General features: G+C 42.4%; 1 protein-coding gene across 1 annotated transcript in view; it reads left to right on the forward strand.

Annotated features, from left to right (window-relative positions):
* Positions 1–701: 701 nt before the first annotated feature.
* Positions 702–16,362, forward strand: part of mtss1 (MTSS I-BAR domain containing 1) — a gene marked incomplete at both ends in the record, with an annotated part of 40,463 nt that continues 24,802 nt past the window's right edge. Inside the window, 2 exons of the mRNA XM_079218197.1 lie at positions 702–773; positions 13,872–13,933. Coding sequence (XP_079074323.1) covers positions 702–773; positions 13,872–13,933 — 134 coding nt within the window. The remainder of the gene's footprint in view (positions 774–13,871; positions 13,934–16,362) is intronic.

The raw sequence follows: 16,362 nt of genomic DNA on the forward strand, positions 1-16,362 counted from the left end.
AGAAAAAGAAGAAGAAGAAGAAGAAGAAGAAGAAGAAAAACAACGAGGTGAAATCTCTCGGACACACGCCGGGAAACGACGACTATTGCGGGGGGAGGGGGGATTTAAAACCCGAGCGCGGTATCGATTTAAAAAAATAAATATATCCGGGCCAAGTGATTGATCGCGCGCGCACTCCCGTGTTTTGGAATCACGCGCACACACGGAGTCACACAGGTTGGCCCAGTTAGCTCGCGGCGGTTCAGGTTTTCCCGGGATTTTGAACCTCCGGAGCTGAAACTTTGAGGAGGGAGAAAGAGGAGGAAAAAAACAAACTGTCAGACATTTTTCTTCTTCTTCTTCCAAACGGTGTGCGGCGTGACTCCGGCACGATGTGGTGTTTGTGGCCGGCTGGTAGCATCGGCTGACTGGAGCCTGACGTCAAGCCTCTCGAGCTGGATTTAACTCCCGGGAGTTGGTTCCGGTCCTGGCTTTTTTTTTTTTAAAGGTGGACTTTGCCCTCGGGGTGTCGTAACTCCACCTCCACCTCAATTAAATAAAAGAAAGGCTCTATTGATTCTTTCTTTTTTTGGAGTATTTCAAAACTCTGACTGGAAGTCTTTTTTTTTTTTTTTTTTTTTTTCTTTTTGGAGGTAAAAAAAAAAAAGTTTTGGGAAGTTGAGGATTTTTTTTTTTTTTTTCTGAACTCGTGGAAAAAAAAAATGGATGCGGGTATAGAGAAGGAATGCAGCGCCTTGGGAGGGCTCTTCCAGCTCATCATGAACGACATGAAGGTAACACAACAATCTCATTTAATTAACCTACTTTTTTACATTCGTAACATTTCATTCTCCAGGTTTGCATTTTATATTTAGAAGTGTGTCTGCAGGGAATCTTTGTACACATATATGTATAGTTATTTTACTTGCCAAACATGTGTCACTTTCCTCTTAATATTTCTCTTATTTTTTTATCCTATTCTTATTCTTTTCATGCGCCTCCTTTTACCCTCCTGTAAAAAGACACACACTTCACCCACACCCCGTGAAGGCAACACCCAGCAGTTTGGTAAAATTCAAAACAATGTTTACTTGATGAAAACGAGCAGCTTCGTGGCTCCATTCATCCTAAATGGAGATCTCTCCCTGCGTGGCTTCACTTCGCATTTACACTTCCCCAAAATATAATAGCAATGTTTGTATTTCTTCCTTTTTTTTTCTCCATTGTTGTTATTATTATTATCATTATGGCTGTCACAACCTCACAAAGAGCTGGAAGCACAATGGTCTTAAGATGCTAGAACTGTGTGTAATTTTAGAATAAAGAGTCCCCGAAATGAATGAGTGAGCTTGAGATATAAAACAAATACAGGTTATTATTGTCTGTATTTAGAATGAGTGTGTGCTGGTGATGTTGATTGGGTAATGAATGAGCAGAGGTTGCAGCTGGAAGTGGGCCATCTGAGAGGGTAACAGAGCTGGATGGGGGTGGATTTTACCAGCTGTGTGCTCTTTGATGTTTGTTAAGCAGGCTGCCCTTTGCTGCCTGTCTGTCTGTCTGTCTGTCTGTCTTTCTGCCTGTCTGTCTGTCTGTCGGTGTTTCACTGCTCTCAGATGTTCGTCGTTAGCAGGCTCTTACTTTTCCAGTCGAGGCCCTAAAACACAACACAAATAGGCAGGAAAAGCCTCCTGTGTTTGTTGGGTTGATGAAATGCTCACTCATGCGATTGTGTTTTTTTTTTTGTCAACTAAGCGATTAGTAGATTAGTAAAACTCAGTTCTCTCCCCCTCAAATAATCACACACAAGCACAACTTTAAATGTTTACCAGAGACGTGTCCTCATTCAGCATGAAAGCGACTCATCGGCCAAATAAACCAAGAGACCAAAACGATCGATTAGCTGACGGACAGGTGACCGAATTATCCTCAAATGCAACTATAACAGACTTTAAGCAACTATAAACTGCAGTACAATTGAGTGTTATTAAAGGAATCCTAGGAAACACAAGATAATTAACGATGAAGATGAATTAGTCATTTGTGATGAGCCTCTTATTAATATTCTTCTGCCCACATAGTACTTAATTTATTGTCTGCAACAGTTCTCTCGATGGTTTTGTAGTAGTTTTAAAATACATTTTACTGTTATATTTGCTGTTCGTGCTTTTTTTGGGTCGCCGCTCTGCAATGAACACGTTTAGTGGATTCTTTTATTTCTGTTCGTTCGGTTTTAACGCATCACCCTTCCGATGTTTTTTTTTTTACCATTCGATGTTTTACAGACCGAACATCCGATCGATCAATGGTGAAGACCGCCGTGTTGGTTTACGGTTATCGGCTTTTATCGGACGATGGGAACATCGAGATCGGAGCACTGGGTGGTTGAAGTACTGTGATTTATTTATATATATACTCAAAATACCACAAGAACACGTGTCGATACTCGTGCAACTACCTCTGTGGTAGTCCCTCTTTTCCACGTGGAGTCACTTTTACTGTATACACCCTTTTTTTATAAGATTTGAGTCTCCAGTGTTGTGTTTCCCCTCAAAAATCCTGAGTTAAGTGCTTTTTTCTAAATTGTTTTCACACATTAGGCCTCATTGCAATAACATATTGATACTGGTATCCTTTAAGTTCCAGCTCAGATCCACCAAACTAACTGGACAAACTGGTCTTGATCTGCTGATGAGCGCCTCCATAAGGAGGTGGGCGCTCGTACGGTTTGATCGTTGGCGTGTAATCAACGTTCCTAAAACCGACACATTGCCTCAGGCGGACAGAAAGATTAGCGGTTAGCAGCGGCGGCGGTTAGCATCCCTCGTCCCGTGACTTGGTGCTTTTTCTCACGTCGGCGGTCTAATCTCCTCGTGTCTTTGGACCCTTTGGACAGACGGTGGACTGAAGTAACCTTTCGGCTCCTTGAACTGTAAAATCAACAGAAACTTCTTGAACCAGACCGTCTTCTCACTGATGGTCTGGTTACTGATGGAGGTCTCTAGAGGACCAGGACTAGACTGAGGTCTCTAGAGGACCAGGACTAGACTGAGGTCTCTAGAGGACCAGGACTAGACTGAGGTCTATAGAGGACCAGGACTAGACTGAGGTCTATAGAGGACCAGGACTAGACTGAGGTCTATAGAGGACCAGGACTAGACTGAGGTCTATAGAGGACCAGGACTAGACTGAGGTCTATAGAGGACCAGGACTAGACTGAGGTCTATAGAGGACCAGGACTAGACTGAGGACCAGGACTAGACTGAGGTCTATAGAGGACCAGGACTAGACTGAGGTCTATAGAGGACCAGGACTAGACTGAGACTATAGAGGACCAGGACTACACTGAGACTATAGAGGACCAGGACTAGACTGAGGACTATAGAGGACCAGGACTAGACTGAGGTCTCTAGAGGACCAGGACTAGACTGAGGTCTCTAGAGGACCAGGACTAGACTGAGGTCTCTAGAGGACCAGGACTAGACTGAGGTCTATAGAGGACCAGGACCAGACTGAGGTCTATAGAGGACCAGGACTAGACTGAGGTCTATAGAGGACCAGGACCGGACTGAGACTGGTTCAGAACCAGTTAAAAGTTCCTCACAGTAACTTAAACTTGGTCAACCTAGTTAAGCTTCATGCCGATCGAGGCACCACAAGGCGAAAAGTCCGACTTCTCTACATCCGGTCTGCACCGCTCCTGAATTTCGTTCGTACCTAAAAGACAATTTGACAAAAGCTCTTCAGCGTTCGTCAGAACCAAACCTCGGCTTCTCAAACCCACAGTTGGTGACTCAGCCACCAGGCGCAGCGTGACTCACGGACTTCACGCTCGGCCGCTTGCTTCACATGTCAGATCTCCGTGAGATGAAGAGTTTCGTGGGCAACGCGAGGCAAGTTCTCCTTTTTCTTGTTTCGCTTGTTCCCGGGCCGCAACGTGATGGAACTTGCAGACGAGAAGAACGCATGAGTCACGTCCGCTGTCAGATAACGGGGGCGGGCGGCGGCGAGCGGAGGCGGGCGGCGGCGAGCGGAGGCGGGCGGCGGCCATGCTGGATCGTGTGTTTGGGATTCAGAGCTCGTGGCATCACATCCTGGTATTTTACCAACATGGCACAACACCAACGGGGGCACTCCTTCCATCTGCCACACACACACGCACACACACACTCACACACACACACACACACTCAGTCATGTCTAATTAAGCAGCGGGTTGCTGTTCAGCTGAAGCCCTCCTCAGGGCATCTGTGAAGATCTTTTCATTTATTTAGACAATAAAAAGTAGAGTCCTCCCCGGTCGACTTTGATAGATTCGTTTAATTCTATAAAAAAATCGGGAACGTCTCAATCACTCCTGTGATTAATAGGGATGATCGTTATTGAGAAAACATGCATTTTTGTTTTTAATCACTTACCCCAAAGTACATTTTGTAGTCGTCCCCGAAACAAATAGTTTTATTTATTAGTGGTTATCAAAAAGCATCAAAGACCAAAGTGAATTGTCATGTTTGATCTTTTTATTTAAGTAAATTAATCTGCTCACATTCTCTACCACGGGATAACAAACTTTGTCTTTATGGGATGAAAAAACAAAACTCTTCTGTGTTTGATCTTTTTTTTAACCACTTGCCGGTTTGGGAAAGTGAGTTGCCGCCCTCTGGGCAATCCTCATGGTTGAACCCTTTAGTTGCCCTTATCTTTGACCAATATTGCAACATGATTTGTGATATTAGAGTCAATGATATATATATGTATATATATGTGTGTGTGTATATATATATATATATATATATATATATATATATATATATATATATATATATATATATATATATATATATATATATATATATATATATTACATCATAATTGGTGTCCTTTTCTTTTTCCCCGTGGATTCTGTAGACGATGATGAAGCATTACCACCATATTTAATTTAATTAAAAACTATGTTTTGAGACATTTGGTCTTGTAACAAACACCGCTTCTCCTTTTTGAATAAAAATAATAATAACTTTTATATTGATATAGTTTACAAAGGCCTTTCAGTAGCTGTGACTGAGTCGTGCCCGTCAGACACACAAGGGGTTAAAACAAGGTTACACACTGTGTGGAGGGGGCCGTTGAACTGAAGCATCATGGGACATTTCGGTTCCACTGGAGAGAGACAGACGGCTTATTGATTTCTGTCTCAGCGATATCAGGAGTGACATTACGAGCCATCGACCTTCCTCACCCTCATCCTCCTCTCCTTCTCCCTCTTCTTCTCCCAGTATTCTCTCCGTTCCCGCTTTTATATTCACTCCTTTTTCCAACTGTTGTTGCTGCTGTTCGTGTGGATTTTGGACGATGAACGTCCGAGTGTTACATTTATTATGCTCCCCGTTAACTCGACTTAAAGAAGGAAAACGTTGCTTAAAAGTGTGTGTGTGTGTGTGTGTGTGTGCGTGTTCCGTCCTTTGCTGTATACTGAGGGTGAACTGAGAATGACACGGCCTCTGTGTGTGTGTGTGTGTGTGTGTGTGTGTGTGTGTGTGTGTGTGTGTGTGTGTGGAATAGTAATTAGCTTTCAACACCGAGCTACAGCCGTGTACAATTTCTACACACGCATACAAAAACACACCCTGCAAATACAGCCCATAATTTGATGTGATGTCATTTAAAGCTTAGTTACATCAATGATACACTTAATAGTTCCTTTGGTGTGTGTGTGTGTGTGTGCGCGTGTGTGTGTGCACATGATTTCAGGGAAGTCTCACTGCTGACTGGAAAATAGTTAGCCTCAGGTGAATATGGGTGTGGACACACACACACACACACACACACACACACACACACGGGAACGTGGTCGTAAACTAACCAACAAACACATTATTGAAATACACACACACACACACACACACACGGGTATGTCATCGTGGGTGTTCGCTGACAGCAGGAAAAGAAAGAAGGGAAGGAAATGAGGGAAAAGGAAAGGAACTCAAAGCAGGAGGAGGAGCAGGCCGACGGGGAGGATCAACATGAGATTTGGGTCAAACTAAGATGTTCTCTCCATGTGTCGGATACATATTTAACTCAACCCACATTCACGGAAATAAGACTGGGACCGGACATATTGACCCTTGTATCTGTAATTTAAAACGTGGCATTTGTAATAATGCGAGTTATGAAACGTGAATCTTTTACCGGCTTTAAACCGCTGCAGGTCAAAGGTCACCAGGTCGACAAACTGGGGCCGGTCAAGTGGCCCAAATGGCAGAGATGGGTTTTTACAGAGATTAGAGATTACAGCTGCAAAATGACATAAGAAGAAGAAGAGATGGATTTAAAGGGGAAGCGGTCGGCGTGGCGTTTAAAACACACAACAACAACAACAACAACAACAAAGAGGCCTACATTGTTTAACTAGGTTGGTTTCATCAGCAGATCATCTCATGGGAGTACGAGTGAAGCTCCAGGAACATGTTCCTACTGCTGGGTCTCTGTCTGTCTCTTTTGAATGGGATTTGAATGCATATTTATAGTCTGTATATGTCTCTTTTTTTACACTTTCTATTAACATTTAATCAGACTTTAAGGAATTGATGTTGGGTAGTTTTATTAGACTATTCAATGGTTAAAAAAAAAAAAATGTTTTTAACTCTGCAGCATCTTCTAATGCTGACCTAAGTATTGTATTAAGTCCCGCCCCTCCAACACTCACTGGCCAATCAGAGCGTAGCTTTGACGTGCGTCTGCTCCTCAGACGTTCATGCAATCCTAACCGGCAGCATTAAACGGTCCAAGTGTGTGTGTGCGGTTTACGGTTAATAATAATAATAATTATTATTATTATATAATGTGATCTGTAGCATCTTTATCTTTTGAACCTGTTTTCACCGCTGATTCAGTTTGACATCCTTCAAACAGTATATTGTTAGACCCTTCTTCTCTATACCTGTCTTCCCTTAACACAGTAGAGACACACACACATTTAGGTGTGTCATAGGCCAGAATTTTGACAATAACCAGATGGACATTTCCTCAAAACTGTACAATTTCCGGACATAGCCAAAATACAATACATGGGAGTGTTCTGCATTTACTGCGCCACATTTCCTCCAACAATTCGCCACATTGCGAATATATAATTACATATACATTTACATATATTTGCTTCCTGTTTACACCGTCACGCACATGCTAACCGGCTGCGGCAGAGAGAAGAGATGGCGGGTGATAAAGAGGAAGAGAAAGTCCATTTCCACTCAATAAGAACCTCATTGTTTCCCAGATAAAGGAGCAGGCGAGACCACACTGAACAAACCAATAACCTGCTGTGGACACGCCTACCTGTCTACCTGTCTGCCTGTCTACGTGTCTACCTGTCTACCTGTCTGCCTGTCTACCTGTGTGCCTGTCTACCTGTCTGCCTGTCTGCCTGTCTACCTGTCTGCCTGTCTACCTGTCTGAGTCAACCAGTGCAGTTCAAACAGACCTGCTGTTTGAACAGTCCCAACCCGCCTCGCTCGCCGTCTGCAAACACAACGGGAAAGGCAGCCGGCAAAAATGTCCCATGTGTGTTTTTATTTTTTTGAACATTTTCTTTTGGGCAACATTTTTTAAATACTGAACTCTTTTGCAGAAATGAAACTAAATGTCCGCGGGGACGGTTTTCAAGGAGTTAAGTCGTCTTTTGTAACTAAAGGGCTTTGAGCCACAGACAATAAATACAATAAAATGAACATACAATACAATAATAAAATAATAAAATGAATAAATAAATAAATATAATACATTTAATAATTAAATTCATTAATTAATTAAATAAATTAAATAAAAATACAAAATATAAAATATATATATACAAAAAATATAATATAAAAAATATAATATAAAATGCAAAATAAATTGAATACAAAAAATAAATACAAAAATAAAATTAAATACAAAATTAAATACAAAAATTAAATAAAAAAATAAAATAAAATACAAAATAAATTAAATACAAAATTAAAAAATGAACGTCAATAAAATAAATAATATCAATAAATACCAATAAAATAAATAACGCCAGCTTGAGCCGATACGAATGAAATGGTTTCTCTTGTGTAGCAGAAACAAACGTGACACATGAGAAGTAATGACAATCCTCCGTCGTGTGTAATCGTCAAGTTTCACTCTCAAACTGGTTTCAGAGGAATTTGCGCCGGCGCATTCTTCCTCCTTCCCCCTCGGTGATTTACGACGAGCGGGGGGTCACGGATATTCCCAAACATCACAAGCCGGCATACTTCTCCCCCGTCAGCCAATGAGCCGGGCCGACGCGGTGGAGGACGACGGGTCGGCAGTGATGAAGCGGTTGCGTGCTGGAACCGGTTAAACCCAAAACCCTACACCTGTAAATGTTTCTAAGCGTCACTCCGACACACACACACACACACACACACACACACACACACACACACACACACACACACACACACACACACACACACACACACACACACACACACACACACACACACACACATGCTCACAGGCAGCAGCAGCTACTTTGCAGCCAGCTGCATGCATGGCTGCAAAGGTAAGACCGAAAGCTGCAGTGAACACACACACACACACACACACACACACACACACACACAGATCTACGTGTGTTCTTGAAACTGAAGCACGTTTAGAGGAACAAATCAAAGGACAGTCCCTCCATCTTTCTCTCTCCATCGGACGCTCTGGGGACGATGTGTTTTTGCAGGCCGCCCCGACAAAAACACAAAAAAACAAACAAAAAAACCCCTAAATATTTCCCCTCCCATCAGATGTTGGATTATTATAGATAAAAAGGCAAACGTTCATGGCGAGATAATCTTCACAAATTAACCACTTTCATGATTTCTGGGAGTGTTGAACCCAACCGGCAGAAGAGAAAGAGCCAACGTTGAAGATGGAGGATGGACCCAAGATGGCCGAACTCGATGTATTCAAGTCTGCATGATGTCACGGCGACTACGTCCTCTCTATGGCCGCCAACGGGGTCGCACCTGACGTATTTCATGTCGTAGAGCAAAACCTTCGTAAGCGTTGACCACAGATCTCGTTTCACACGTGGAACAATAAACCCTTTGACTGTGAGACGAGGGAACCGACCGCCGACTCCTTCCCGAGCTTTAGGGCTCATCTCTGCAGCCGGCAACACGCAAAGTAGGAAGCGCGGCTCCGGTTACAATCCACCGGCGGTATCGGTTTCCTTTCATTGTCCGCAACCGGATTTTCAAGACGCTTTGAGCGTTAATCGTCGCCCCTTTTTCAGCCGTTTCTATGGAAACGTTCATGTGTTATCGGTATTGTGTACCGCGTTACTATGACCTTCAAGCTGGAGCGTTGTGAACACACTGTGTGTGTGTGTGTGTGTGTGTGTGTGGGGGGGGGGGGGGGATCAGGTGACATGATTTACATTTAGCATGGGCCCACATGATTGTTGCTGGGCCTTTTTTCATTTGTTTATATATTTTTATTACAGAAAAAGCTTCCTTTTGCCGGTTTCCTAAAAACTAAGAAATGATCGTGATCTAGCACGTCTGGTTGATCGTCACTATTTAAATAAATTAGTAAAAAACGCTTTCAATGCCGAGATCGTGCGGAAATATACGTCACATCTACCGTGTTCATCCATCAGCTCTGACTCCCCTTTTAGGTTCTTTCAGTCTCGATTAGTAAAACGTACTTGCAGCTGAAACGGTCAGCCAATAGAACGCCGGTCCAACCAATCACGATGTCAACGGGCTGTTCTGATTGGTCCAGGCCTCTCACATGTTAGCAGTGTAATAAATGTTGTCTTTGACTAGTTTTTTGGGATAATATTAAAAGTAAAAGTTGAGGAACTGTATGTTCTACCTGTGATTTAGGACTGGCCATGTGTTTGTATAGTTATTTATGTGTTTGTAAATCTGTCTAAAATATAAGGCATATGTAAACATGCCGCAGAAAACGCTAATTCGCGTCCGCCGTCGGGAAACAAAAACACGTACAGATACAAATACACAACACGCAAGTAAACGGTTAAATATGAAATATCAATCGGGACAAAGCCGCCGTTTGAGTTGGGTCTTAAAAGTTGTCTATCGGCGCACTTTATATGCTTCTTTTTTACACTTTAAGCGGCCATCTTTTGTGTTTTGGTCGGCCTAAGCGTTGGTTCGGTTGTCAGGTCCTCGGCAGCGTTCTCACTTTCCTCCCCTCCTCCCTTCCTCCCTTCCTCCCCCTCCTCCCTCCTCCCTTCCTCCCTCTCTGTCGGTCAGTAGCGCTCGGCAGGATTATGGTCGCAGGATTAGCCGCTGACGGCAGGTGACTGCACACGGACTACAGTAACCGTACAGCAGATGGGATGACTCCTGTAGGCGGAGAGAGGAGAGGAGACGAGTAGGAGAGTTCACGGGGTCGGCGGCGCCTGGAGGACGCCTTCCACCCGCCGGGAAACGAGAGTTTCACGCCGGTCAGACGCCGTTTGAGTCTCTTTTGAAACGAGCGTCGATCTGGAGTTGAATTTGGTTCATCAATATATTCAATTAGTTGTCGGTTAATCTTCTGTCAGACACTTTATTTCCGCACTACAGATAACCATCATTTTAGATTAATTTATATATATTTACACAATTAAATACCATAAACATTCATCCTTCATGAGGATCCCTTACATTTGTTTGGTTATTAGAGCATTTTGGCCAATGTACTCTGTGGGAAATGTCACTTTTGAAGAATAAACGAGTCAATCCTTCTTCTTCTTCTTCTTCTATACATACATTTACCAAAGTAGTCCACTTCCAACACGCTGAATGTTGTGCTTTGTCTTTTTTGATGGCTGTGGGAAAATAAAGCAGCTTTAAGATGTAATTTTGGGTTTTTAGAACTCAATTATAGACATTTAACTTTTGTCTTTACTTTTCACTACAAGCTGATAATTCAAGCCGTCGGTCGAAGACCCAGAATCATGTTTATATGGGAAAAACACTGTTTCTACGCATGTATTCATAGATATCTAGAGTGAATATTCTGATTTGCAGACATACTTCTGACATTTTTCGCTGTAAAACTCTTTGATGTTGTTCAGTCACCACCTTGGTCACTTCTTCTTCTTCTTCTTCTTCTTCTCCTGCGAGTTGGCAGCTGTTTCTTTGGCAGCTGTTTCTTTGGCAGCTGTCTCGGGGAACCCTCTGGACTCAGTCGGTGACCCTCGCGGGGCCCAGGACCCTAATTTAGCCACAACTGCTCCAAAAGCTCTCGGCATGAGGCTCTCGGCGGACCCAGATACTCCTGTCCGTCTGTGCCGCTTTGTGTCTTTGGGGGCTGTGTCTCCCCCCCCCCCCTCAGCCCTCCTCACCCCCCCCAGCCCTCCTCACCCCCCTCAGCCCTCCTCACCCCCCCCAGCCCTCCTCACCCCCCTCAGCCCTCCTCACCCCCCTCAGCCCGACTCGCTAAACCGCCGCTGGAATATTTGGTCTGCGGCAGACTGTGACATTCCTGGCAGTCACAACAAACCTCGACAGAATTTTAGGTTTAGGCGAGAAGTGTCGGTGGGAACCGAGGAGGGTCCTCAAGAGCGGCAGCTCAGTGTAGAGACCTCTTTTATTTAAAAGTGGTGGTATTCCTGTTGTAATGCTTTGGTCTGTTTCCTACTGCAGATGATGAGGTTATTTATGTTTCAACAATGTCAGCATTACATGTTGGCTCATTGATCTTTTTCTCTTTCTGGAATAAACGTGAACATATGATCCACCAGGAAAACTAAGTAAACTGATCACTTTGCTGCTCTTTGTCACCTTTTAAAATGTCAGTTATACTGCGCCTGAATTGTGTATTTATTCTAGTTTTCTTCTGCGTATGAAAGGCATTTTTCCCGTGAAGTTGCCTCAGACACCCACTTCATAATACGGGGAAATATATAAATATTGCGATACTTTCACCAGTGGGCCGGCGGCTCAGTCATTGTGTTACTTCTTTGTCGTTATAGATGGAGACATTTTTATTTCAATGGAAATCTTCAAGATTGCCACTTTGAATGAATGCATGAATATATACTTTATTAATCCCGAGGGGAAATTTGGTGTCGGGGTAGCAGCAACTTACAACCAAAAAAAAAATATAAAAACAGGGATTAAAGATATATACATTGATACAAAATAAAAATAGCTGGGATGACAGATATGTACAGCAGATATGTTTTTTCTTTTGTGCCATATATATATATATATATATATATATATATAAATGAAATAAGACGCCGTTGGAAAAGAGATTTGATTCCAGGCGGATTAATACGAGACAATGTTACACGCATGGATTGTCTGAAGGATTAAAGAAGACACAAAAACAACAACCCCCCCCCCCCCCCCCCCTTGCATAAGAGGAGTTTTTTTGGAAAGATTACAATATATTATGAATGCTTTCACTTTAAAAACACTCTGCATTATCATCTCTAGAAAACGCTTGACCGCCTGAAATGGACCAATTCCATAACCACGAATAAAAACACTACTTTTCCGTACAAATGCTAAAGTCAGATTACCCTCAATGTGCTCCATCTTAAATTTCACTTGTGAGCTCATGCCCCCTTCCAAAAAGCTAAACCCCAGTATACGTTCAGTTGCAGCCACGACCCGATTCCTCCCCTGCAGGGATCAATACAGTTCTTGGGAGTAAAAAAACAATTTCCCTTTTCTTCCGCCCCGTTTCCATTCATCCCAGGTTCCCGGCTGGTTGCTGGTTCCCGGCCCAGAGGCCTTCAGCCGGTCACCTGGCGTATTTCACGGCGCAGCGCTAAATCCCTGTAGCTAGTAAACCTGGCTAGCTGTGGGAGGGGAGGGGGGGCTAACGGCTTTAGCGGTGTGGAGCTAAGAGGCTAGTGGCGTTAGGGGTTAAATCGGTATTATCCTCGGAGGCAGAGGACGGTCAGGGTGACCGGGTTCAGGAGGGACAAGGGGGGATTCGGTGCCTCCGTTCCAACGGGGCTTCCCTGCATTTAAAAATAAATACCAAATCATTGAATAACCAGCAGCGCCGCAGCAGCAGCTGTTGTCGGTTCACAGATGTAACTCAAGGTCAGAGCCTGCAGCCGCAGATTACATCATCAATCAGCTGCCGTTGCAGAAACGCTGACGTAGAAACGGCGTTGGCTCTCGGCGAGGAGGACACCGGACATGTGTAGAGCTTATGTGGAGCTTCTGAAACCGCTTCACTTATGTTGAGAAGTGGTGGGTTTGGTCCATTAACATGTTGCACAAGTTTTGGACAAAATACGGAAGTTGAGCAATTCCATAACAACGAAAGATTGTGTGTGTGTGTGTGTGTGCTTCCTTTAAATATGTTTACGGGTGTGAAAACGAATTAGTCATTCACATGCATTGATTTGCCAGCAGTCGGTTTTAAACTCGGTTCAGAGGAACAAAGGAATCGTGACGCTCGGCATTTAGATCCGATCTGAAAGTCGTTTCATTTCAGAAGAAAGCGACATGCGATGTTACACGATACCATGAAACTAATGAGATCAAATATCTTCATTTTTACTCCTAAACTCGTATCATGCAGCTCCTTCTCAGGGTGAAAGGTCCTGGACATTTGCTCCACAAATACCTGTGTTATAATGGAGTCCATGTGGATCAGATCTACATTGGTTCAACAATAGTTTACCTGCTTCTGCAGATCAGTTCGGTCACTTCCTGTAACATCCGGACCGTTTCATAGTGATGGAAAATTTGCCCGGGAAAGTATCTGTGAAATGCACGTCCTGTGCAGAGACATGCACACTTTAATAATAGCTCAATGTCCATGAAGTCTTTAAGGTTGTTGTATGAAAAGCTTTGTGTCGACCTCTGAGAATCCTTTTGTTTGATGCTTTGTTCTCTTGTTCGCTGCAGGCCAGCTATCCGACGTGGGAGGACTTTGTAACCAAAGGAGCCAAGCTTCAATCACAGCTCAGGTAACACACACATTAACACACTAATGCAGAATGAATTGGGTAACACATCCGCGTTGCCGTCTTGTCAAAGCTAGCTAGCGTTAGCCCCGCTCGGCTACACAACGGCGCTAACGTTGAAGGAAGTCGCATCCAAGTTCTGTTCAGTAAAAAAAAAAAAAGGTAATCGAGCGAAGCGACAGCACGACTTCATCGTGATGAGTTCAAATGTAAACTTGTAAAATGTAGTTTTTGGTGAGAAACTTGTTTTCACGGCAAAATAGAATAAATATTCAAGAGGGAATTATGACGTGTTTAACTTTCTAACACCGGCTGTAAGAAGCGTATCAATAAACTTTCCTTTTTTTAATTTCAAACCCAATATTTGATTAAAAATGCAATCATTTATTTCCTAATATTTTGCATTGTGTGGCTTTTATGCAAATAGCCACTATAAATGACAATAACAAGGGAGCAGGATATATATTTTTTATTTCCGGTATGCGTTCACATGGCGCATTTATTCTCACACAAAACCTACAGAGCGACATCATCAACCTCTCATGAGCATCCATGTATATTTCTTTCTTTTACTTATTTATCAGATTGGACCTCATCTAAATCTCAGTTTATTACTTTTAAGACGTATTCATTCAATCGCTCTATGTTTAATAAAATAACAAATACTGCAGAATGGTGAGAAGTTCGTCTTCGGTATCTTAAACTTCAAAACTTCTTTTTTTTAATTTTTTTTAAAGACAGCAGCTTTCTGTCTGGTGGTTTTCTTCTGGCCGCCGGCCGGCTGTTGACTCATTGTTACTCTCAGCATGAACGTCCCACGACAAAACAACTGCTTATTATTGTGATGTACTGAACTCTTCATGAAAGCTGCATGTGTTCTGACCCGGACTCTCTTTGTCTCTCACACACACACACACACACACACACACAGTAGCGCGCACACACACACACACACAGTGACCCAGTAGCCGGCTCAGTATAATAACTGTCTGTGTTGGTTGTGTTTCCCAGTAGGCCAGTTTACTTTGATAAGCATCACTTGCCTGCTGCAGCCCATTAGCCCTGTCTGTCAGCCAACACACACACACACACACACACACACACACACACACACACACACACACACTTGAATTAGTTTATTGTCTCAGTGCTGCGGCGGCTAAGATTCCCATGATGCACATGAGTTAACTTGTTAACCTAAAGGCGTCCGACGGAAACACCATCTGACACAGTGGTCGTGGTTTAAAGGATTATTCCTTTGGTTTTTAGTCGGGGTGTTCCCGTCATGTACAAGGGGGATCACACAAGCGCCATATAAAAACACAAGCGACAAACTTAGATACAAAAAAAAGAGATTTACAACAAAACATTCGTTGCTCAAATGATCTTTAATGCTGTTTTTTAAATCTTGCATGCGTATACAAATAATCTGTATTCAAAAGACTCAAAATGAATGTCCAAAAAAAAGCAGTTTCTAGAGTGAACAAACCGAATTGGAACAAAACACTCGTAGATTTAGGTGTCGGTAGAAAACGTGGATAAAGAGGGCGTTTGTATAAGACTAAACATATCAGCATAATCAATTGCTGACAGAACTTTGCTCAAATACATTTTTCCTAAAGAAAAACTGCATTTGTTTCTGTGACAGAAAACTTCACCCTGAAACCACAGGAATAAAAAAAGAAAAGCCGGTATCTATAAGTTGAGACTCGTTCAATCACCTTTATGATTCACGGTAACAAAACGAAACCTCGTAATTATAACATTGCAACACAGAGTATTGATATGAATTGTGAATAACATAGGACCCAACATAGAGCCTTGTGGGACACCATTTTCTCTATAAAAGCTGGAAACTGAACCATCAACTTCCTCATAGTTTTTTTTTTTGACAGTTTCTGAACAGCGTTAAGGATGCAGAGGGTTTCAGTGGGATCAGGACCGTAAATGATCTTTATCGCCATGACGTCATATGAAACGGTAGTTTGTGCAAAAGTATTTCCTCTCTATGAACATGAGAAGATATAAAGTTTAATGTTATTGTTTTATTTCTATGAATAAATGATACGCAGGCTTGTTTAAAATGGCAAGTGAAATAGAATTAAACAATAATGACCTGAAGAAAATCACATTTTACACAATAAACGTGCAATAGGTTTAAATACTTTTTTTTATTCAGTCTTCTTTACTGTTTTTTTTATTGTTTTCTTTAATGTTTATGTTGATTATTTTTTTTTTTTTTAAATCTTTTATTCCCTTGTGAGCAATGCTGCTGTAATCCTATAATGTCCCCACTGCGGGACTAATAAAGGATTATCTTATTTTATCTTATAATTTTCAGTATGTAGTATTATTTTATAATATTTGTATTTATTTAATTTCATTTAAACATCTGTAATCTTATTTGTAAATACATAAAACGGTATCGCTGC

Source organism: Taurulus bubalis (genome assembly GCF_910589615.1).
Source record: "Taurulus bubalis genome assembly, chromosome: 5".
In the NCBI taxonomy this organism is placed as follows: domain Eukaryota; kingdom Metazoa; phylum Chordata; class Actinopteri; order Perciformes; family Cottidae; genus Taurulus; species Taurulus bubalis.